The 25,402-nt window shown below is 42.7% G+C and overlaps 1 protein-coding gene across 2 annotated transcripts in view; it reads left to right on the top strand.

Annotated features, from left to right (window-relative positions):
• abca12 (ATP-binding cassette, sub-family A (ABC1), member 12) overlaps positions 1-25,402 on the top strand; it is an 86,330-nt gene that overhangs the window by 1,888 nt on the left and 59,040 nt on the right. For both annotated transcript variants that reach the window (XM_064944428.1, XM_064944427.1), the window contains exons 4-21: positions 1,451-1,610; positions 3,025-3,149; positions 3,547-3,620; positions 4,973-5,152; positions 5,315-5,520; positions 7,048-7,169; positions 8,030-8,133; positions 9,113-9,256; positions 9,959-10,128; positions 10,446-10,576; positions 10,729-10,859; positions 15,373-15,543; positions 15,990-16,201; positions 18,915-19,045; positions 21,241-21,361; positions 21,919-22,249; positions 22,536-23,195; positions 23,299-25,116. In XM_064944428.1, the coding sequence (XP_064800500.1) occupies positions 1,451-1,610; positions 3,025-3,149; positions 3,547-3,620; positions 4,973-5,152; positions 5,315-5,520; positions 7,048-7,169; positions 8,030-8,133; positions 9,113-9,256; positions 9,959-10,128; positions 10,446-10,576; positions 10,729-10,859; positions 15,373-15,543; positions 15,990-16,201; positions 18,915-19,045; positions 21,241-21,361; positions 21,919-22,249; positions 22,536-23,195; positions 23,299-25,116 (4,991 nt within the window). The remainder of the gene's footprint in view (positions 1-1,450; positions 1,611-3,024; positions 3,150-3,546; positions 3,621-4,972; positions 5,153-5,314; positions 5,521-7,047; positions 7,170-8,029; positions 8,134-9,112; positions 9,257-9,958; positions 10,129-10,445; positions 10,577-10,728; positions 10,860-15,372; positions 15,544-15,989; positions 16,202-18,914; positions 19,046-21,240; positions 21,362-21,918; positions 22,250-22,535; positions 23,196-23,298; positions 25,117-25,402) is intronic.

The following is a 25,402-nucleotide window of genomic DNA, read 5'->3' as shown; positions in this document are numbered from 1 at the left end:
AACAAAGCATGACCAAGCATAATCGGTAGGGCTGTGAATTGCCATTGAACTCACGATACGATATTATCACGATACTTAGCTGCCGATACAATATGTATTGTGATTCTTATGATTCTCACGATTCTATATGTATTGCAATTTGATACTGTGATTTTATTGTGATTTGATGTTCTGAACATATTGCTGACCACATGTCTACTGCAGAAGGACAAGAGAGAGCCATGAGAAATCTAGTTATGATCAGTCATGGAAATAAAAGTGCTGAAAACAAATTGGCTCCCCATTCAGAAAGAAGATGGAGAACAAGCTATGAAGGAAAAATACTGGAGTTTTGGTGCAGGTACAGCCAACTAGCGCAAAAATAATATTGCGATATTGCCCCAAAAATAATATCCCCATATGAAACTGTATTGATTTTCCCCCCATCTGTAATTATCGAATAGGACTTTCCAGCTGCCACTCTCAATTATTTTAGCTTTGTAGAGTTGACAGACAAGGTCTAATTTGTCTGTCAATGCCAGGGCAGGGAGGGTTGATGATAGTGACCCTTGCCCTAAATGACTTGACACCACAGAGATCATTCAGAGGCCTGTATTGTTTCCAGTGTGGTGATGTGTGGGTGCTCCAGAGATTGGATGGAATGTTTGTTGACTGAGGTTAGATGACATGAAAGACACCATCGTCTGTGCTTCATTGCTCGGAATGTCCTATGTCCTCCATCAAGTCATATTCTCATAGTGTTTGCTGTATTATCCGTTTTTATTAGTGATGGGCTGGTCAAATGATGAGATCAGTATTTTTAGTAATATAGATGATTACATTTCTCCATATTCATTACCAATCCAAATAATCAGGTTAGCGTTCACTGTATATGTGTTTGATATTGCTTAGTCATGTTTGTGTAACCTTTTGATCATGTGAGTGACCAGATGAATGACCTCCGAGACAGGTCCAGTGTTTCTTCATCTTTCTTCATCATTGCTTAGCAATCATTTCACCATTTGAAAAATTATTGCACAAATATAAGTTATTGTATTATGATGGAATGTAAATTATGCAACATAACTATGTGAACTACGTTAAGGGTATTTGAAGTAATAACATATTATTAACAATTATAAGGTGATTAATGTGAGAAACAGTGGGCCTAGTAGTTACCAGTAGTTTCCACTTTATTACCATGTTATTACCTGTATATTCCAACAGTATTTGGTGTCACGTAGTTACCAACTATGTTGAATTGTTTGTAAGTAAGTCCTAAAAAATACACATTTTTACTTTCCTATGAAATACCAGTTAATTAATACTGAGAAAAAGTACTGTAATGTCTTAACTATATGCACAGTATGTTTCAATTCCATGTTATAATGTTAAGTGCTACCCAAATGACTTAAATCATTCTGTTATTCTGTTAATGACTGTTATTGGGGTGTCTGTTTGTCTGTTCCAGGCTATGTGGCCCCGAGGAACCTCCCCAGTACAGGTTTCTTCCCCTTTCTCCAGACCCTCATGTGTAACACAGACAGCTCCTGCCACAACACAACTCGTCTGTTCTCCAAGAGTCCAACTAAAAACACCAGGGCATCCTGGACAGAACACGATGCAAAGAGGTACTCTGTCTTCACATAACTTTGTCGTTTTATATAGTGCTTTTCCAGATGCTCAAAGCACTTTGCATAGTAAGGGGGGGATATTCAACTCATCTATCACTGTCCGTTCTCATACAACATTCTCCTGAACCTGAACTACTGTGCTTCTTTGGTCAAGTTATCTATCAGAATTGGATGATGCTGTGGTTTTGATTTTGCAATTCCACTGCCTAGAAGGATAGAGTCAGGGAATAGTGTGAGGAAACAGGCTGTCTTTGATTTCAGAGCAGAAATGCCTCATGAGTCATAATATAAGTTATAAAAGTCAAACCTCAACATCCACCAGAACTGAACAAATGAATATAATGATACATTAAGTCATTTGTGGATGTGTCACATCAATTATTCCTCTCAGATTCATCAATGATGCCACTGAGGAATAAATATATTTTAGTTTTGCGTTGAGGCTCATTTTATCATCTGGTATAGTTTTAGTGAGTGGAGAGACACAAAGAGACAGGTCGGAGATCAGCAACCCCACAACACAGAGGAGGGAGACACAATGAGAATGTCATTAATTAGTCATTTTTTGTAGTACAGTTTTGAATTTGTATTGGTCAACAATATCATTTCAAATAATATGTTTAAGGTAAGATAGATTTTAGTCATTTTCTGAACATTTGACCATGGAAAAGTCTTGCTTTGTAGAGTTAGGTGTGTTGCATATTTCAAGTTCATCTGTGGAATCAACAGTGACTCCATCATCATGTTTAGCCCATGCTGTCGTTGTCACTTAATTCTACTTATTGTTGTTGAGCATAAGAACATTCCATGAGGGCACCAACAATAGGAGAACCTGTTTGGTTTCCCCTTTACCTGTTGGAATACGTAACTGGCTACATGGCTGATTGACAGGTTGCTTTCACAATGCCTCAACCTTCATAGCTTCGATTTTCTACCTTTTTGTTTGGACATATCTTCAGCCTTTCATAAATCCTCATTATCACCGCCATTCAAGTGCAGTAAGTGTTTCTTTGTGTTAAAAACAACAGCTATTACATAAGTAACTGATGGGTGTTTGTTGTCAAAGTGTAGGGTTGTGTGAAAAGATTGTGAAGAGGCTATGCATGATGGTAGGCATTTGTAAAGGTTATTGCTTGTCATTGTACTCTACTTTATGGTACATTTATATTTTCACATACTGCTGCCTTTTATTTTAATATCTTAGGTGGCTATCTGTTTCTGCTCTCTCATTATTGAATTGTCATGCCAGACTGTTTGGCTTGACAATGAATGCAATGGAGTTGGAAAGAGCACAAACAGATCTGAGACCAGTCTAAGTGGTCCACTCTCTCCACCCCTTCTCTCCCTGCATAACCACTCTCACCGTATTTTCTCTCCTCTCCTCTCCTCCCCCTCTCTGCATATATAACAGGGTATCCCTGCTGCCCCATGGCACCCCCATGCTAATGGACATTGGGATGGGTGGTAGAGTCCGTGCTGTGCTGCACAAGACATCTGACCAGCCTCAGATCATGGAGCTCTGGGATAAGTTTCTGAGTAGGTCCACTTCCTCAGTAACAGAAAACCATGGTCTGGTCCCAGATCTGTTTGTGCTGTTGCCAAAACTATTGCTGTCATTGTCAAGCCAAGCATTTTTGTCAATGTTTGGCATGACAATAAGTAACAAGTTGACATGATAGCACAAACAGACTGGCACTCAGGCTAGAGAAACCATAGGAAAGTCTAAAAACATATAGGTGAACTGCTAATAAATACTAATAAATACTACACTCTATATGACTATGTTGATTTATTTCACTTGTAGCCTATGTTAACTATCTTTGTGGCAATGTCTCTTGTTTATATTTGTTACAATTTATACAATGACATATGATGGTGTAATGAATGGTACCATGCTGGCTTATATATGAACTATATCCTTCATATTTTCCAGATGCCAGCCACCAAGATAAATCAAAGTACAACTCTCCCATGGAGGGAATTAACAACACCCTACTGGGAGACAAGGTACGTCTGATGGAAATCATCAATATGTACAGTACCAGTCAAAAGTTTGTACATTGTAGAATAATAGTGAAGACATCAAAACATAAAAAACACATATGGAATCATGTAGTAACCAAAAATGTGTTAAACAAATCTAAATATATTTTATATTTGAGATTCTTCAAAGTAGCCACCCTTTGCCTTCATGACAGCTTTGCCCTCTCTTGGCATTCTCTCAACCAGCTTCATGAGGTAGTCACCTGGAATGCATTTCAATTAACAGGTGTGCCTTGTTAAAAGTACATTTTTGTGTTTAATGTGTTTGAGCCAATCAGTTGTGTTGTGACAACGTAGGGTTGTTTTACAGAAGATAGCCCTATTTTGTAAAAGACCAAGTCCATATTATTGCAAGAACTGCTTAAATAAGAAAAGAGAAATGACATTCCATTGTTACTTTGAGACATGAAGGTCAGTCAATACGGAAAATTTCAAGAACTTTGAAAGTTTCTTCAAGTACAGTTGCAAAAACCATCAAGCGCTATGATGAGGACCGCCACAGGAAGGAAGGCAAAGGGTGGCTACTTTGAAGAGTCTCAAATATAAAATATATGTTGATTTGTTTAACACTTGTATGGTTACTACATGATTCCATGTGTGTTATTTCATGGCTTTGATGTCTTCACTATTATTCTACAACGTAGAAAATAGTAAAAAATAAAGAAAACCCCTTAAATTAGTAGGTGTGTCCAAACTTTTGACTGGTGATGTATATGTATAAGTATCCAAAATAAAAAAGTAACCTCTGCCCGGGCCTGACAGTATTTAAATCGAATACAGTTTTGGACAGAGGCTATTGTAATAAAGTTATTATTTTCTGGGGTCATATTGACACCTGAGGCATCTCTTCTTATTGTAGATAACATGGATGGCTAACTTTGTCCTTTGGGTTAGATATCATCATGACTGAGGTGGAACAGTAGTAAACTGTAATACTTCTAATATAATTGCTACCCTCCAGTAATCTCTTTTGAAATACTCATTCTATTACAGATGTATTTGTTTGGAAGTGTCTATGGTGTGGAGTACTCTGTACAAGGGTTATACAGTGTTCATTTCCCTGCAGAGTTAGATGTAGTGTAGGTCTGTAATGTTTGGAAAGAAGGACAAATATGGCAACCCATAAATCAATCACAAGAGTATTCTAGCCTGTTAGAACAGGGTGTAGCCTATTGTCTATTGTCTTAGGTTATTCAGAACAACCTTTTTCGACAGTGATTATGTTAAGAAAATGGTTTGTATTGAGATGATGTTCTGTGTATATAACTCATTCCAAATACCTATGTGCCATCCTTCTACCCTGTGCGAGCGAGCAGGAAGCGCTGGATGCGATGCTGGATTCAGTGAACCTGTTGAAGAAGTCTCTGTGCTCCTTCTCCCTGATGGTCCTTAACGTGTCCTCCATGTCCTCCGTTGACCCCCTCACCTACGGACTGGTCACCTTCTGCAAGTCCAACAACACCCTGCTGGAGGTCTCACTGCTCACCATCAACCAGGTGTGTGTTTGTGTGTGTGCTCTCAAATTTCCTCTTCCTCACTGTTCCAACAGTGACAAACAAGACTTGGAAGGATGGCAACTAATATTATGCAAATTCAGACATAAGATAGATGGATCATGTTTGATGTTTAATGTTGAAGCATGCTGCTGGTTCCCTCAGGTGCTGACGGAACTGTTGCTGAAAGACCCAGCGCAGGCCCTGACCACAATGGGCACGGCAGTTGTAGTGTTTGAGAGGCTGCAGAGGGAGACTTCGCTGTGGGAGGGGCTACTGGCCCTGCCACGTCTCCTCATGCCCACCACCCCCGATAAGATCCTGAATCAGGTGCTGGATGAGGGGGAGAGTCTTCTGCAAAACATCAAGAGGTAATGTATTAATCAAATGCATTTAACATCAACAGTTGGTCATGTGTGGCTCAGTTGGTAGAGAATGCCTCTTAGAAGTCTTGCAATGCCAGGATCATGGGTTTGATTCCCGCTAAGGCCATCCATATGAAAATGTATGCATTCATGATAGTAAGTCGCTTTGGATAAAGCCTCTGCTCAATGGCATTTACTATTATTAGTTGTCACAAAGTGCTTATCAAAGTGCTCACCAAAGTACCTAACAAAGTGCTTACCAAAGTGCCTAACAAAGTGCCCAACAAGGTGCTTAACAAAGTACCTAACAAAGTGCTCAACAAAGTGCCTAACAAGGTGCTTAACAAAGTACCTAACAAAGTGCCTAACAAAGTGCCTAACAAAGTGCTCAACAAAGTGCCTAACAAAGTGCTCAACAAAGTGCCTAACAAAGTGCTCAACAAAGTGCCTAACAAAGTGCTCAACAAAGTGCCTAACAAAGTGCCTAACAAAGTGCTTAACAAAGTGCCTAACAAAGTGCTTAACAAAGTGCTTAACAGTAACCCGGCCTTGAGCACAAAGAGCAAGCAGAAGCACACCGATAAGGAAACAACTAACTAGAAGGAAGGACCCTGGAAAGGAACCAGGCTCTGAGGATAGTATTGTTGAGGAAGCGGCAGAGTTTGGGAGGAGAGAGATAGTTGTAGTATGGAGGGTATACTGTTGATGGAGTTTTAAACTGTACTGACCCTAGCTTCAAACTTTGGGTGGTTCTGAGTGTAGGGTGTAGTTGCCCCCAGATGTTGATTTGGGGTCAGTTTGGCATTCCCCCACCAATGGTTTAAGTTAGGATTAGGAGAGGGGAAGCTGATCCTAGATCTGTACCTAGGGGAATCTTCCACCTGTAGTGTGGTTCTGTGAGTTTAGCAAGAGATAGATAGTTATCGAGTACAGGATGAACTATAGATGGAGTTTCAACAAACACTGCTGAACTTTACCATTCCTTCTTATCTCAACAATCTGGTTTGTCAGCTGCACCATGGTGGAAAAATGCATACCTCCTAAGCTGTGTTTTATTCATGATGAATGACAGGCTCTTTCTTCTCTGTGACAAAAGTCATGTCAAAACTAGTTTCTTCAAGGTATTACATAAGCATAATAAACTCATCTTGCTGCAGGTGTCTGGAATGTGTGTGTGTGTGTGTGAGTGTGTGTGTTTCAAGTTTTATTTGTCGTATGTACGGCATACACATGTTATACACCATCCAACGAAATGCTTACTTCCAGGTTCCTTCTCGCCAATGCAACAACAATAAGAAATAAGATACGATAAGAATACAAACATAAAGTAAATTGCTCAGTAGAATAGAATAAACATTGTAGCATAAGTATAACACAGGAAGCACAATTTATGATCCAATATTGTGCGTGTGTGTGTGCTCCGTGCATGTGTGCACACTCCGATATCTCCATGTCTGTGCTCACCATAGCCTACATTAGGTGAGTAAATCATTATCAGGCATATGTTTTCTCCACCTCCCCTCTCCTGTGTAGGACTATAGCTGCCATCGAGAGCAACTTCCCAGAGGCTAATCTTTCAGTTGTCTCCATGGTGAACCCTGCTATTGTCGGAAGCATCAACCTGCTCCAGCACATCAGGAACTGGCATGGCAGAGGTACGGTACCTATGCCAAGAACAAAGCAATCAACAAGTACAAAAAGACAACATGCATAAATACAATTATTGAGGATTACACAAAAAGTTATATTTACATTGTGGCCCTCTTTAAATCACTTCCAACCTTTTTCTTACATCATGTTTGATCTCCATGTCTACTTACTATCTCTATTGTTTTCTGATGACTCTCTTATTAACATCCTTATTCTTTCTCTAATTACTAATTTACCTAAAGCACAACATGTCCATCTGCACTCATTTACATGTTTTTGATTTGTCAGTGTATTTATTCAGTTGGGAAGACATAAATATAATCTGATGCTCAGAATCAGATGCATTTTACATTTTTGAATTCAGACTCCACATGCAGGCCAACAACAATAAACCTTTATCCCAAGGGGAAACTCCCTTACAAAGCACAATACTGTTTCGCCATGTTATGGCGTTATCATCTGGGTTAAAACAAGATGCAATCGCTTTAATAACTATTAAATAGAGTATCAGGAGTTTCTGACCTGTTGCTTTTGGATAAACAATTTGTGCTAGAATAAATCCTGGCAACTACAAAACTAGCTCATTTAAGTTCAGCTATGTGAATCAGGCAGGTTAATTGGAAGAGGACAGAGGTAGTGTTTTTATTTGTCATGACTTACAGAATCAAACAACATTCTTTTGATTTGGAAGGGAACACAATGAAAGAAACTAGAATGTGAACTTACATCCAACATTTATACTAGATCAAAATACAAACCCCTCAGGGGAATGTTGACTGTCATGTTTTCAGCTCTCACTTGTCAGTAACCTCTTTAGATAGGCCACTTTTATCTGACATTTCTCAAAAAATATGATTTTACACAGATGTCTACATCACCCTTGGTGATGTTATCATGGTGCCACCCAATACCTCAGTACCAGCAGCTGTCAACGCCCTCATGCAGCAGGTCAGGATACCACTAGACAAGGTAAACCTCCCTTCCCTGGCCAAAGGCCCCGTTTGAATGCTTTAGAAATGTGAGTTAAGCTTCCCTAGCCTGGTCCAGATCTGTTTGTGCTGTCTAGCCAACTCCTGTGTTCATTGTCATGTCACATTGGCAAGACAGCACAAACATATCTGGGACCAGGCTAAAGATTCCATTCCCTGGGCTAAATCTGTTCTTAGTACAGCACAGTATGTGTCTGAATATCCTCCAGTAAATAAATATTTAGCCTGTATGACGGCATACTAAATAATATCATCTGAATAGTCTAGGTACCAGGAAGTGACTAGGAATGCTTCTATCTGATATCAGGATGGATATAAAACCTGTTCTTACTCAACAGTGATACTCATCACCAATTTTCTAAAAGGGACAATATAGCTCAGTCTATGAATTTGAGAGTTCTTCAGCCCCATCCCTAAGCTATTTACCACAAAAAGTGGCGGGGTGCCTGTTTTGTTGTTATTTGAATGCCTGATTGTCCCTTTAAAGGAATACTTCAGGATTTTGGCAATGATGCCCTTTATCTACTTGCTGAGAGTCAGATGAACTGGTGGATACCATTTTTATGTCTCTGTGTCCAGTATGAATGAAGTTAGAGGTAGTTTCGCGAGCCAGTACTAGTATTAGCACAATGACTGAAGTCTATGGGTATCTGCCAGCATGCTAGTAGATACCCATAGACTTCCAGCCATAGACTTCCAGCCATTGTGCTAACGCTAGTTAGCATTGTCTCGAGAAACGACCTCTAACTTCCTTCATACTGGACACAGTGACATAACAATTGTCTGGAGAAGTAGATAAAGGGCCTCATTGCCAAAATCCCAAATTATCCCTTTGAAGGAGATATGTACAATTACTCCTAAAAAATTATGTTAGTTCAAAGTAATTATGGGATTATTATAGTATAAATTACTTTACTGATGCATACTCAAACATGAACCTCTCCAACCCCAACCTTTAGGCTGTGGCACTTACAATGGACAAGGCACTCCTGCATTCCTACATATGTTCAGGAAACCTCAGTGTTGAGCTCCAAGCAGCTTGTACTGGAGTGACAATGGATATGCTGCTGGGGTGGATCAGTGCCGACAAGGTGGCCCAACAGGTATGTGTGTGTGTGTGTAGGTGGCAATGTGTTATGGCATCAGAACAGAGATGAGCAGAGAGGAAAACAGGCAGTGAATGTTATGTCTGGGGTAGGGCCTGTTGCTATCTTTCATTTCCTATCTGAATAGCATTACAAACCCTTTCCCCCTTATTCTATTCTCTGTTGTCCAAATGTAAAGACATGAATACATTATATAATTCCACTTTCTCTCTATCTCTCTTCCTCCTCTCTCTCTTTGTCCCTCCCTTCCTCGCTCTACCCCCTTCTCAATACAAACACTCAATCAGAGACACAGGGGCAAACCAAACAAAGGGTTACCTTGGTAACATCCTAGCTACAACAACATAACAGAGCAATGGGGACTGATGGGGGAACTCACAGGGCCACCTGTATAACAGGACCCCAGAGATGAGCAATTACACCTTTCTGCCAGGTTGCCAGACTTATTATTATTTAAACTTATTACCAGTCAGAGGCAGATGCAGTGAGCTAAGCCGCCTCTCATCTGTGTGCTCACTCACTGAACTGGGTTCAGAAATAATATATTTCTTCAGGCTGACTGTTTGATCCCTAATGGGCTTATTTGATGATCAATGGTAACTGTATAAAACATACTGTGCATACAGTGTCACAAAGGAGATTGGGGTTCAATGGGGTTTATTGGTCCTCTGTGTGGCTTGCTGTGTTTTCCCTCCTCAGAGCCTCCTGGCCTCGAGTAAAGACACTGCTCCGGGGGATGTTACCTTCGCCAGAGGCCTCGTCCACAGCCTAATGGGACTGTTTGTGGCCCCCGAGGGCCACGGCTCCTCCAACAACACAAGGTCTCAGCGTAGCAGTGACACACAGCCTCAGACCATAGAGGAAGAGCTGTGAGTGAATATTGTTTTGTTTCTCTCATTGTGTAGTTCTGGTGCTAAATACATGTCAAATACTGCACATTTAAAATTGGCAGCTCAATATTTTATTTGTCATTCAACAAGGTTTGGAAATAGACTTAAAGTAGTCGTCGGTGATGATAGGACTTTCATTTGAATCTACCTGAAATAGGTGTAACTGAACGTAGTACCTGGAAGCTTCAGAATAGTCTATAAACTCCATAAGAAAGTATATTACCAAGCAAAGAAGCCCAAAGTATATCCATAGTGTCCATTCTCCCATGGGTGACATCTAAACTCTGATTTGGCAGGTTCCTGAGTGTGTCCTCAGTAGCAGTGGAGCTTCTGAAGGGCATTCCTGGCTGGAACTACGTTCAGATGGCCCTCACCACCGGCCATGCCTCCATGCAGCTGGCTACGACAGGCTTGGATACTCTAGTGGGTATGTACTCTGTGTATAGTACTGTATGAGTGCTGCATATACTGTATCCAATGAAGATTAACTGGAACTGTATACTTCTGTTGTGCCAATAAAGCATTTTGAATTTAATTGAATTGACCATGGTCACCTTGTGTTTTATTTCTGACACACAGAGATGATGGGGAAGGTGTCGTCAGACGCCCATACCTACCAGGATACCTTCCTCTCCCTGATGTCCAACCAGGCTGCTGCTGACAACTTTGCTGGACAGGTCATGGACTCAATAGTGAAGACAATCATGAAGGTGAGTGGATGGCTTTAATTAGGAAAAGCAGGCAAAGCTGGTTGAAATGTCATCATAAAAAGAACTAAAGTACTTATGATCTGTTTACAACCAGAAGTATACTGAACAAAAATATAAACATGTAACGTGTTGGGTCCCATGTTTCATGAGCTGAAATATAAGATCCAAGATATGTTCCATACCCACAAAAAGCTTCTTTCTCTCAAATTTGTTTACACCCCTGTTAGTGAGCATTCCTCTTTTGCCAAGATAATCCATCCACCAGACAGGTGTAGCATATCAAGAATCTGATTAAAAAGCATGATCATTACACAGGTGAACCTTGTGCTGGGGATATTCAAAGACCACTTTAAATGTGCAGTTTTGTCACACCACACAATGCCACAGATGTACCTCAAGTGCAATTGACATGCTGGCTGCAGGAATGTCTACCAGAGCTGTTGCCAGAGAATTGAATGGTAATTTCTCTGAAGTGCCTCCAACGTTGTTTTAGTGCCTCCAACTGTCCTCATAAACGCAGACCACGTGTAACCATGAAAGCCCAGAACCTTCACATCCGGCTTCTTCACCTACGGGATCGTCTGAGACCAGCCACTCGGACAGCTGATGAAACTGAGGAGTATTTCTGTCTGTAATAAGTAGGTGGGCCTATGCCCTCCCAGGCCCACCCATGGCTGTGCTCCTGCCCAGTCATGTGAAATCAAAATATTAGAGCCTAACACATTTATTTAAATCCAATGATTGGGAGAGTAGTACCATTGTCTTGGTGTTTTTTTTTGTAATATGCATTTACAGTTGAAGTCGGAAATTTACATACACTTAGGTTGGAGTCATTAAAACTCATTTAACAACCATTCCACAAATTTGTTAACAAACAAAAGTTTTGGCAAGTCGGTTGGGACATCTACTTTGTGCATGACACAAGTAATCTTTCCAATAATTGTTTGCAGAAAGATTATTTCACTTATAATTCACTGTATCACAATTCCAGTGGGTCAGAAGTTTACATACACTAAGTTAACTGTGCCTTTAAACAGCTTGGAAAATTCCAGAAAATGATGTCATGGCTTTAGAAGCTTCTGATAGGCTAATTGACATCATTTGAGTCAATTGGAGGTGTACCTGTGAATATCTTTCAAGGCCTACCTTCAAACTCAGTGCCTCCTTGCTTGACATAATGGGAAAATCAAAAGAAATCAGCCAAGACCTCAGAAAAAAAATTGTAGACCTCCACAAGTCTGGTTCATCCTTGGGAGCAATTTCCAAACGCCTGAAGGTACCACATTCATCTGTTTGGCCATAATGACCATCGTTATGTTTGGAGGAAAAAGGGGGAGGCTTACAAGCCGAAGAACACCATCCCAACCGCGAAGCAGGGGGGTGGCAGCTTCATGTTGTGGGGGTGTTTTGCTGCATGAGGGACTGGTGCACTTCACAAAATAGATGGCATCATGAGGTAGGAAAATTATGTGGATATATTGAAGCAACATTTCAAGACATCAGTCAAGAAGTTAAAGCTTGGTCGTAAATGGGTCTTCCAAATGGACAATGACTCTAATGCATACTTCCAAAGTTGTGGCAAAATGGCTTAAGGACAACAAAGAATGTATTTGAGTGGCCATTACAAAACCCTGACCTCAATCCTATAGAACACTTGTGTTCGGCGTGACAGGCAGCTCTGGCAGCTCCTGGCTGACTGACGGCTCTGGCAGCTCCTGGCTGACTGACGGCTCTGGCAGCTCCTGGCTGACTAACGGCTCTGGCAGCTCCTGGCTGACTAACGGCTCTGGCAGGTCCTGGCTGACTGACGGCTCTGGCAGCTCCTGGCTGAGTGACGGCTCAGGACAGACTGGCGGCTCTGGCAGCTCAGGACAGACGGGAGACTCTGGCAGCTCAGGACAGACGGGAGACTCTGGCAGCTCAGGACAGACGGGAGACTCTGGCAGCTCAGGACAGACGGGAGACTCTGGCAGCGCTGGAGAGGAGGAAGGCTCTGACAGCACTGGAGAGGCGGGAGCACCTGTAGGGAGAAGACGGAGAGACAGCCTGGTGTTGGGGGCTGGTACGTGGAGGTGGCACCGGATAGACCAGACTGTGAAGGAGCACAGGAGTTCTCGAGCACCGAGCCTGCCCAACCTCACCTGGTTGAATGCTTCCCGTTGCCAGGCCAGTGCGGCGAGGTGGAATAGCCTGCACTGGGCTGTGCTGGTGAACCGGGGACACCATGCGTAAGGCTGGTGCCATGTACACCGGCCCAAGGAGACGCACTGGAGACCAGATGCGCTAAGCCGGCTTTATTGCACCTGGCTCGATGCCCAATCTAGCCTGGCCGATACGAGGAGCTGAACACGGTGCCTGCCTGGTCCCTCTCCCTCTCCGGTAAGCACGGGAAGTTGGCGCAGGCCTCCTACCTGCCTTCGCCACACTCCCCATGTGCCCCCACCTAATACATTTCTGGGGCTGCCTCTCGGGCTTCCAGCTGCGCTGCCGTGCTGCCTCCTCATACCACCGCTACTCGGCTTTCGCTGCCTCCAGCTCAGCCTTGGGGCAGCGATATTCTCCAGCCTGTGCCCAGGGTCCCTTGCCATCCAGAATCTCCTCCCATGTTTAGGAGTCCTGCGATCGCTGCTTTTTCTGCTGCTGCCCGTTACCACGCTGCTTGGTCCTTTTGTGGTGGGTGTATCTGTAACGGATCTCGTTCTCCTCTTCTGAGAAGGAGTAGCGAGAAGGATCGAGGACCAAAACGCAGCGTGGAAGTGTCCATAATGTTTAATAAAAACAACAGAACACTGGAACAAAACAAAATAACGTGCATCAACGAAACAGTCACGTGTGGCGAACAAACACTGACACGGAAGACAAACACCCACGAAACACAGATGGAAAAAAGGCTACCTAAGTATGATTCTCAATCAGAGACAACTAACAACACCTGCCTCTGATTGAGAACCATACTAGGCAGAACACAGAAACCAACATAGAAAAACAAACATAGACTGCCCACCCCAACTCACGCCCTGACCATACTAAACAAAGACAAAACAAAGGAACTAAGGTCAGAACGTGACAGTCCCACAGTTGACAGTGCATGTCGGAGTAAAAAACAATCCTTGAGGTCGAATGAATTGTCGGCAGAGCTACGAGACAGGATTGTGTCGAGGCACAGATCTGGGGAAGGGTACCAAAAAATGTCTGCAGCATCGAAGGTTACCAAGAACACAGTTGCCTCCATCATTCTTAAATGGAAGAAGTTTGGAACCACTCAATACTCTGGACACTCGGCCAAACTGAGCAATCGGGGGAGAAGGGCCTTGGTCAGGGAGGTGACCAAGAACCCGATGGTCACTCCGACACAGTTCTAGAGTTCCTTTGTGGAGATGGGAGAACCTTCCAGAAGGACAACCATCTCTGCAGCACTCCACCAATCAGGCCCTTACGGTAGAGTGCCCAGACGGAAGCCACTCCTCAGTAAATGGCACATGACAGCCCGCTTGGAGTTTGCCAAAAGGCACCTAAATTCTCTCAGAAAATGAGAAACAAGATTCTCTGGTCTGATCAAACCCAGATTGAACTCTTTGGCCTGAATGCCAAGTGTCACATCTGAAGGAAACCTGGCACCATCCCTACGTTGAAGCATGGTGGTGGCAGCATCATGCTGTGGGGATATCTATTAGCCGCAGGGACTGGAAAACTAGTCAGGATCGAGGCAAAGATGAACGGAGCAAAGTACAGCGAGATCCTTGATGAAAACCTGCTCCGGAGCACGCAGGGCCTCAGACTGGGGCGAAGATTCACCTTCCAACAGGGCAACGACCCTAAGCACACAGCCAAGACAACACAGGAGTGGCTTCGGAACAATTCTCTGAATATCCTTGAGTGGCCCAGCCAGAGCCAGGACCTTAACCCGATCAAACATCTCTGGAGAGACCTGAAAATACCTGTGCAACAATGCTACCCATCCAACCTGACAGAGCTCGAGAGGATCTGCAGAGAAGAATGAGAGAAACTCCCCAAATACAGGTGTGCCAAGCTTGTGGTGTCTTACCCAAGAAGACTCGCGGCTGTAATTGCTTCCAAAAGTGCTTCAACAAAGTACTGAGTAAAGGGTCTAAATACTTATGTAAATGTAATGTTTCAGGTTTTTATTTCTAATAAATTTGCAAACATTTCTAAAATGATGATGAATACTTTCTGAAGGCACTGTGCATGAGTTATACACGGTGCCTATATTTTCAGTGATATGATGTTCTTGTTGGTTTCCAATAGATCCTAATGGCTCAGGGACATTCATTCATTCAATCATTAATTAATTGTTTAATTAATAGATTTATTAAATCATTAATTAATAAATAAATACATGTATTCATTAATTCATTACTTGTTGGGTTCCAGTAGGTTCGAATTGCTCAGTGACATTCATCCATCCATTCATTCATTCCTTGTTGGTTTTCAATAGGTTATAATGGCTCAGTGACATTCATTAATTTATTCATTGCTTGTTGGTTTCCAATAGGTCCTAATATCTCAGGGACCAGTAAGGTGTGAAGATCTGCTGGGCCAGTGGTCCTGGCTCTCCTCTCTGAGCTCCATGGACCCCAGCCTGTGGAACGCCCTCTTCTGCCCAGGGAACAACTCTCGTCTCCCAGACGCTCTGCTGGCTGAGTGGATGCCTGTGGTTGACAAGGTAAGTCATGTGTAGCTGGACAGCTCTCACAGGTTGTGTCTTATTGGCGAGGTCACCCCTAGAAAATGAGGTTCTGATAAAATAACTGAAGATTAAAAGGTTATCACAAAAGCAGAATACAAACAACACACACCTCCCTCAGACCCAATACTGGTTTAGACCATGTAGGTAATTTCCATTAGAAACATTAGAAACATTGATGAATGGTCTAGTGAGAATACCATTGGTAGTAAACAGTAAACAGAAACTGTGTCATATGAGCCTATGGATTTTCCTTCTATAGATTTTTTTCCAGAAACCATTTTCTGTAATTTTGAGAAGTTACTTTAAGTACATTTTTTGGGATATTAAGACATTTTAGTATAAGCCAGCAATTGTTGTTATGTTATATCCTAAAACATATTCAACTTTCTTTGATCATTTTGTAATTTCCTTCTATATCCAAGGCGACTCAGCTTATGAACATAGTACAGGGCACTACCAACGCCAATGTCACCGTTCCCATGATCCTCACTGAGTGGCATGCACTGGCTGGCTCCTTTGTCAGCGGTGAGGTGGCCTTGAGGAACTTCAGTAATCTGTTGGATGCTGCCTACCTGGTGGGCTGGGTCCCTGAGAACATCACTGCAGTGGACTGGACACAGATTCTCATGACAAGGTTAGTGTCATGAGAACACACTAATGAAGGCCCTTTGGCCGAAACGTTGGTCAAATAAATTGACCAAGTAGAGATGAGTGTATACTCTTTCTTTTTCATTTGTCATGGTCAGTATACCTTTAGTAACCACAGGATGACCATGCTGTCTTGAGATAATATAATCAAGGTTTGTGTATAAATGAGTATACAATATCCTTGCATCCACAAGCAGAGTTATCAGTATGTACCATATCAGTCAAAAGTTTGGACTCACCTACTCATTCAAGGGTTTTTATTTATGTTTACTATTTTCTACATTGTAGAATAATAGTGACGACATCAAAACTATGAAATAATACATACAGAATCGTGTAGTAACCAAATATATTTTATATTTGAGATTAAGAGAATGCCAAAAGTGTGCAAAGCTGTCATCAAGGCAAAGAGTGGCTACTTTGAAGAATATTCAATATAAAATATATATTTTTTGGTTACTACATGATTCCATATGTGTTATTTAATAGTTTTGATATCGTCACTGTTATTCGACAATGTAGAAAATAGTACAAATAAAGAAAAACCCTTGAATGAGTAGGTGTGTCCAAACTTTTGACTGGTACTGTATGCGAGCCGACATCATGAAAATATTGAGTCTATCAACATGCGTTAGCAAATACAACATGTAGAAATGATACTGAATATATCATTGATGCAAAGTGAGATTCCACTTGACCGTTGAGTCCTTTTATGCGCTCTGGACATACTCTGGGCGTTCCCAACTTGCTAATGACCATCAGGTCCTAACAACCTGGTACTCAGGGCTCTATTGTCCCTCTAACCACTCTGATGTCAATACAAATGCAATCAAAAATCACATCCAACACTTACCATCAAAACAGTATGAGCTTTTAAATCTCACCTCACTTTGATGATCAGTTTGAAGAAAGAAGTTCAAAAACAAGTTGAAGCTGAGTGGAAAACATGGTTGTTTTGTATGTTGTTTCAAAGCCTTAACACAACGAAATGGATACCATTTTCTAAGGTGATGATTAATTCAAAGCACCCATATGCATATTAGAATGAGCCCTAAAAACTAAATTGTACAATACATAGCCTACCGCTTATCATGCATGGCAGAAAAACATCAAATAAAACTGATTTAACATGTCCTTGCTCCATCATTGGTCTAGCCTATACTCCAAAATTAAACAAATTGGAGAAAGGCCTAATCACCTTTGAGCGTGTACTGTATTATTATGCATACTGGATGGACTGGTTACCTTATGCTCCAAATTTCTATTCATGAGTCTGGGAGAGAATGAATAGCCCTAGGCGTTGCTGTTGGTTCATTGATTGTGTAGGGGAGCTTACAGGTAGCCTACAATTATAGTGCATTTGTATTTGATTTTGAATAGCCTAGTAATAGGGTTAATCGGGTGGCACATTACCTTCAGCTATACAGAATATCTCACCGCCAAGTGTTTCCATCTCCTTCTCTCTCCTTTATTTCTTTCTGGAGCATTCAGAGAAGCTGTATTTCGTTGTGAAAATGTGTTACTATTGATGTTCCCAAACAGATTTCACTTGGTTTCCCAAATTAAGCACTGGGTAGCTGCAGAAACAGGGTTGGGGAGCCCACGGCATGCAGAGTGTGGGCAAAATATTAACTGTCGCGCAGCAATAGCATGCACCTCAAACAGTGGTTGATGCATGAAGTGAAATAAGTGTTCTTGTATTTCTTTTCCAGCTGCTCATATTAAGCACAGCTCTGCTATAAAACCAAAGTAGGCTACCAGGGATCATTGAAAAACGGACGGTGGGAAGCTTGCGGCCTCCATTCCCTGTCTTTTTCACCACCCCCTGTTCCTGCCCATTTGATAATGGGCCGTTCTAAATCAAAATTAATTTGACATATTTGTGAAGACGAGATTAAATTGAGAATAATCTGATGGGTGAAAATATGATCACTTGATGAGAGAACAGCTGTGCATCTTGAGGCAATGAACATAGGGCAAGCTTTTTTTGCAACTTTCTCAATCATCAATAGCCTATAGTTTCGTCTTGCAGCCCATATATGTTTTTATTTTTAAGACATTCTAAGGTTTATCAATCACATCAACATTTTCCAAATAAATCTAAATCTATTTTATAGGACCTGTTTCAAATGATCACGTTTACACTCAGCATAGCCATTTCATATGTGCACTCCCTCCGGACTGGTAAAAAATCCTTCCTATTTTATTCAGCTATATGTAATTATATTCTTCTTACTATAAAATAACGGCACAGGACTTGTATATATTGTCTGCTAAATGAACAAGCCTCCAGCCTACGACATGGAGCATCGCCAGATAACATACAGTAAAAGGCCAACTCATATTCTGTTTATCTGAAATACATTTTCTTCACATCATAATGTTTCTTTAGACCTGACTAAAATAAATAATAGATTTAATAGACCTTTTGAAATGTAGATGTTCCAAAGGCACATCACCTGCTTGTATGTGTGGAGGCCTGGAGATGCTAAACACGTGTATGTTAATTAACGGTCAATTACCGTGAGACCGGCAGAGTTTTGCATTACAATAACCGGTTGACAGAATTTCATGACCGCCACAGCCCTAGCTGAGATGAGGTATTGCTATCCAATATGTTAGTGGGATATGTAAGTGTGTATATGTTATGAGTTGGTTGTCATGTATAAACTCAACATCCATTTCTCTATGTCTCTCAGGGGTTTGGGGGCATTCATCACTGTGGGCTCTCACCTCCAGAACAGCTCAATGTGGCCGTCTATGGAGTCATACTTCCACATCGCCTACTGGATAATGAACTACCAGCCCAATGTCACCGCTTCACCAAATTGTGAGTCAGGCATGCATACACCAGTACAACAAACACATAAAGAACACATGCACACATAAGGTAAGGTACGTACAGTGCATTTGGAAAGTATTCAGATCCCTTGACTTTTTCCACATTACTTTACAGCCTTATTCTAAAATTGAATAAATAGTTTTTTCCCCCTCATCTATCTACACACAATACCCCATAATGACAAAGCAAAAACTGTTTTTTGAAAATTTTGCAAATGTATTAATAATCAAAACTGAAAAGAACATTAATTTAATTATTCAGACCCTTTACTCAGTACTTTGTTACATTTACATTTACATTTAAGTCATTTAGCAGACGCTCTTATCCAGAGCGACTTACAAATTGGTGAATTCACCTTCTGACATCAGTGGAACAGCCACTTTACAATAGTGCATCTAAATCATTTAAGGGGGGGTGAGAAGGATTGCTTTATCCTATCCTAGGTATTCCTTGAAGAGGTGGGGTTTCAGGTGTCTCCGGAAGGTGGTGATTGACTCCGCTGTCCTGGCGTTGTGAGGGAGTTTGTTCCACCATTGGGGGGCCAGAGCAGCGAACAGTTTTGACTGGGCTGAGCGGGAACTGTACTTCCTCAGTGGTAGGGAGGCGAGCAGGCCAGAGGTGGATGAACGCAGTGCCCTTGTTTGGGTGTAGGGCCTGATCAGAGCCTGGAGGTACCTTTGGCAGTGATTACAGCCTTGTGTCTTCTTGGGTATGACGCTACAAGCTTGGCACACCTGTATTTGGGGAGATTCTCCCATTCTTCTCTGCAGATCTTGTCAAGCTCTGTCAGGTTGGATATGGAGCGTTGCTGCACAGCTATTTTCAGGTCTCTCCAGAGATGTTCGATCGGGTTCAAGTCCGGGCTCTGGATGTGCTACTCAAGGACATTCAGAGACTTGTACCGAAGCCACTCCTGCATTGTCTTGGAGTTGTTGTCCTGTTGGAAGGTGAGCACTCAGACTGGTGAACCGTCGCCCCAGTCTGAGTGCTCTGGAGCAGGTTTTCATCAAGGTTCTCTCTGTACTTTTCTCTGTTCACCTTTCCTTCAATCCTGACTAGTCTCCTTGTCCCTGCTGCTGAAAAACATCCCCACAGCATGATGCTGCCACCACCATGCTTCACCGTAGGGATGGTGCCAGGTTTCCTCCAGACGTGACACTTGGCATTCATGCCAAAGAGTTCAATCTGGGTTTCATCAGACCAGAGAATCTTGTTTCTCATAGTCTGAATGTCTTTAGGGGCCTTTTGGCAAACTCCAAGCAGGCTGTCATGTGCCTTTTACTGAGGAGTGGCTTTCATCTGGCTACTCTACCATAAAGACCTGATTGGTGGAGTGCTGCAGAGATGTTTGTCCTTCTGGAGGTTTCTCTCATCTCCACAGAGGAACTCTCTTCCCCAGATCTGTGCCTCAACGCAATCCTGTCTTAGAGCTCTACTGGTACTTCCTTCAACCTCATGGCTTGGATTTTGCTCTGACATCGACTGTCAACTGTGGGACCTTATATAGACAAGTGTGTGCCTTTCCATATCACATCCAATCAATTGAATTTACTACAGGCGGATCAATCAAGTTGCTGAAACATCTCAAGGATGATCAACAGAAGCACGATTCCCCTGAGCTCAATGTCAAGTCTCAAAGCAAATGGTCTGAATACTTAGGTATTTCTGTTTTTTTATTTTTTATAAATTAGCAAAAATGTTTTAAAAAATCTGTTTTTCGCTTTGTCATTATGGGGTATTGTGTGTTTGTTGATAGGGGGAGAAAAAAATATATATTTTAGAATAAGGCTGTAACGTAACAAAATGTGGATAAAGTCAAGGGGTCTGAATACTTTCCAAAGGTACTATATGCCTTGTCCAAGCCAGTATGGACCATAGGGCAGGAGCCTATTACCTGTTTTTGTAAGGTGAGGCAGCTTGATATACAAGTAGACCGCCTGTAGGGTTTCAGTCAGTGTTGTCATCAATGCTGAGCAGTAGCTCTGTGACAAAGATACATAATGACAAGATAAACGGTTTGTCCCAAATGGCACCCTATTCGCTATAGAGTGCACTTCTTTTGACCAGAGCCCCCTGGTCAGAAGTAATGCACTACATAGGTTGCTATTTTGGACACAGGTTCTGTCTGTTCCACTCATGAGCTCTATCTATTTTAAAACAATATATGATATATATCATAACAGGTACTGTTGATTCTACCACATACGCCTATATCTGCAATACTGGGTTTACCTGGCAGCAGTTTATCCCAACCACCGCTGCTCTGGTACAGGAGTTTTCTGCTAATCCTGCTGTATTACTTAGGTAAGTAATCTCATAGGGCAGAGAAGGATAGAGCCTGGCCATAGGTGTGGAGTTTATGGTTTAGGCTGTTTCCAGAATGGCACCATTTTCCCTACTTAGTGCACTACTTTTGACCAGGGCCCATTGGGCTCTTTTCAAAAGCAGTGCGCGATATAGGGAATAGGGTGCCATTTGGGATGCATACCGTGTCTCTAAGTAAAGTGTTATCTAACTACTGTAACGTCACTTCTGCCACAGACTGTCTCCCCTGGTGTCTTTACTTCTCCTGCTCACATTGTGTCTAATTGTTCCTCACAGTGTAATGACTCCGATTCACACTTACTTCTTAGTGATGCGCTCTCATTGATCTGTTTTGTTGTTGTCAATTGATCATATTTTTTATGACTAGATTATTATTACAACATATAGACTAGTAGATTATTATTAAAACAAATGATTTGTTATTGATTTTGATTAGTGGTTTATTAGATGTAAATGTACCTTTTCTAGTTGATTATGAGGCATGTGTTTGGTGCCAAGTGAGGAGATAACAAATATTTTTGTTCTCTTTTCCACAGGCATGTCCAGGGCTCCTTGTCTTTCCTCCAGGCTCTCTATGGAAACATTGCCACAGGCGCGGTCACCCAGCTCCTCAGGTCCGACCTAGTCCTAGGGGACGGCTCCATCCCAGCCCTCCTGGAGAACTTGATCACCATCCTGAACAAGGACATCACGCTGGTCTCCAACCTCATGTCCCTGGAACAGTTTAGCACCAACTCTGAGCTGCCCCTCTCTCTCCTGGGGGAGATGTTAGAGGCCCTGGGTCTGAAGCCTCTGGAAGCCCTGTGGACCCAGGGAGGTGGATTCCAGGCTCCCAATGCTTCATCTGTGATGGCCATTGCCCTGAAGGTAGCCAAAAACATTAGACAGAGATTAAGCCTAGTTCTGGACTAGAAAGCATTTTCAAAGGAGATTCTTTATAGAGCATGATTTTTAGACCAGGACTAAATTTAATCTGTGTCCGGGAAACAACACCGTATAGTATTTTGCAATTGTATTATTTATTCAAGATCAATGTTTTGTAGATGTGAAACTGTAGATATGATTAATGATTCAGAACCAGAACCAGAATCATTAAAACACCCCAAAAATATCATAATATGTAATAATAATAAAGTCAATGAAAATTTCTCAGGTGGCCAAGGACACCCGGCATCTCGTTACCGGGCTCCCTGTCGAGAACGCCAACATGCCAGACCTGGCCGGGGTGGAGGCTCTGCTAATGCAGTGGCTCTCAGTAGCTCAGGGAAACCTGACCCTGCCTCTCTCTCTCAGCATGGGAGATGCTCTGATCACCTACTCTGGCTCTTTCAACTCTACCTCCCTGGCCTTCCTCAGACAGCTGCTCAATCCTCTCACCAACCAGAGCTCAGCGGGCATAGCAGACAACATCCTGCGGGCCATGGAGCAGCTGAAGACTGTGCTGGATGCTCCTAACGGCGACTCAACGCCCATTCTCCTGGGGTACGTGATCCAACTACAGGAGTTGCTGGTCTCGAGTCTACAGCTACGCAGATATGAGCAGCTCTTGCTTCCAGATGGGAACCTCACCACAGCTCAGGTGACAGACCTCCATTTGGCTGTGGTGGACCTCTTCCAGCTCCTGTACGTCCAGCAGCTTAGCCAGGCTGGGGATCAGGCTGCCCTACAGACCCTGCTACAGAGACTCTCGGCCCTACTACCTCTACAGCTCCAACAGCAGTACCTTGGGATGGTCAGCCACTTCCAGGCTGTGATGGAGAGCTTGGTGTCATGTACAGCGGCAGGTCAGGACTGCACGGCTGAGGTCCCACAGGTTTGTTTTGTATTTGTTTTGCTATCCATTGTCCTTCTTTTTTTTTTAAAGGCATTTTAAATCCAATGTATTATTATTTGTATTATTATTGTTATTATTACAGGTGCTCCAGATCCTGGCAGCTAGTGGGGACCACACGTTCAGTGGCGGCCAAGCTAAACCCAGCATGCTAAGCCAGGAGTCCATGAAAGTGACTGTCAACCTGCTTACTCTGCTCTTCGCCTGGCACGATACCGACATGTCTAACAATAAGTCCGTCACGCCAGAGTCTGTCCTCAAGACCGTGGACCAGACTGCCTTCTTCCTCCAGCAGATTACATCGACTCCCAACATCAGCGTATCCTCTCTCCAGCAAGCTATGCTACAATCCAACCTTACCCTGGGGGAGCTGGAGAAGATGGCTGCCCTGGCCGGCGCAACCAACGCACCAGCTCTCCTGGCTAGCATCATGGGCGTCATCAACGTGCAACAATGCCTGGAGCCCCAGCCCAACAATCCCATCAGCCTGGCTCAGTGTGCACTGGAGCTGAGTGAGAAGGTCACTGATTTTATCCTGGCTCTGCCTATACCTCCAGGATGCCAGTGCAACTGCACAGCGCTAATCTCCCTCCTCCCCATCCTGGTCAACCACTCTGTGAGTATCGGCCTTGCCGCCAGCTCTGGCCCAACCCCACTCATACCAACAACTGAGGCTATTACAGATACCATAGCCAGCATCAGAGAGAATCTACAGCATCTCAACCTGGAGTCTGTGGAGCTGATCAGTAACGAGTTCCATGTCCTTGAGGGTTTAATAAAACTGTTCGCATCTGGACAGTCTCCAGTCTACTCACACAATTCCACTGACCCACTGATGCAGGACTCGGGTAATGTACAGAAGGTGTATTTGGAGATAGCACAGTGGTACCTGAGGAAGCTAGAGAATGTGACCAGAACCAGTACCTTCTCAGAACTCCTGGACCCTTTCTTCCATATGGCAGAGATGCAGCTGTCTCTCCAACTCTCTCAGACTGAATTTACTATCTTTGTTAGTAAAGAGGTTGAGTATTTGATGAGAAGTATCCAATACCCTATCAACGGGACAGACGTGAGTAAAATCGGCCAATCGGTCATTGGGATACTCAAGGGTAACCTGGACCTGTTCATGTTAAACATTGCTTACCAAGCGGTTATGGGGAACAATTGGCTAAACTACAGCTTGATTAATGAGGCCGAAACCCTGATCAATAATGAACTCACTGTGCTTGAGGGTTTGATCGAACTCGCCGCCTCTGGACAGTCTCCAGTCTACTCACTCAATTCCACTGATCCACTTATGCAGGATCCAAATTACGCACAGAAGGTGTATTTAGAGATAGCACAGTGGTACCTGAGGAACCTAGAGAATGAAACCAGCACCAGTGCCTTCTCAGAAATCCTTGACCCTTTCTTCCGTATCGCAGAGATGCAGCTGGCTCTCCAACTCTCTCAGACAGAATTCACCATCTTTGTTAGTAAAGAGGTTGAGTATTTGATGAGAAGTATCCAATACCCCATCAATGGAACAGATGTGAGTAAAATCGGCCAATCGGTCATCAGGATACTCAATGAAAACCTGAACCTGTTAAAGTTAAACATTGCTTGCCAAGAGGTTTTGCAGAACTGTTTCGGGAACATAAACTGGCTAAACCACAGCTTGTTAAGCAAGGTCGAAATCCAGATCAGGGAGTACCTCAACCTGACACAAGATTGGCTGAGACAGCCCCGTGTGACCCAGGTCCTGACCAATATGCTGCATTGGAACATAAGCGGTGGGATGATGAACGTGACTACTCCTGGGATGGACCTCCAGCAACTTCTCAGGACTCTTGGCTCTCTCCTCACCCCAGAGCAACAGGCCTACCTCACAGCCATCCAACACATCATCCAGGCTCTCAACCAGGTAATTTCATTTTACACAGGTAATCCCATTGAGTGTTGACAGTATTTGAAAATATTTTACTATGGGGTGAATTTGAACTGTCAATGGGATACAAAGTTCAAATTGATACTTTTAAATTAGGATTACAGACCCTATGGCTGTAGTATGACAAACAAACGAATTTCCACTTGGGGATTTCTAACACAAAATCTGGTATCTCCTATTTTCTTCTCTTCTCTTATCTTCTCCCTTTTCTTCTATTTAAAAAATAATAATTCTCCTCTCCGTTCCTCTCCTTTCCTCTCCT

This window comes from Oncorhynchus masou, chromosome 29 (assembly GCF_036934945.1).
Source record: "Oncorhynchus masou masou isolate Uvic2021 chromosome 29, UVic_Omas_1.1, whole genome shotgun sequence".
NCBI classification, from domain to species: Eukaryota; Metazoa; Chordata; class Actinopteri; order Salmoniformes; family Salmonidae; genus Oncorhynchus; species Oncorhynchus masou.
Note: the sequence above shows the minus strand (reverse complement) of the source record. Positions and strands in the feature narration are given on the sequence as shown.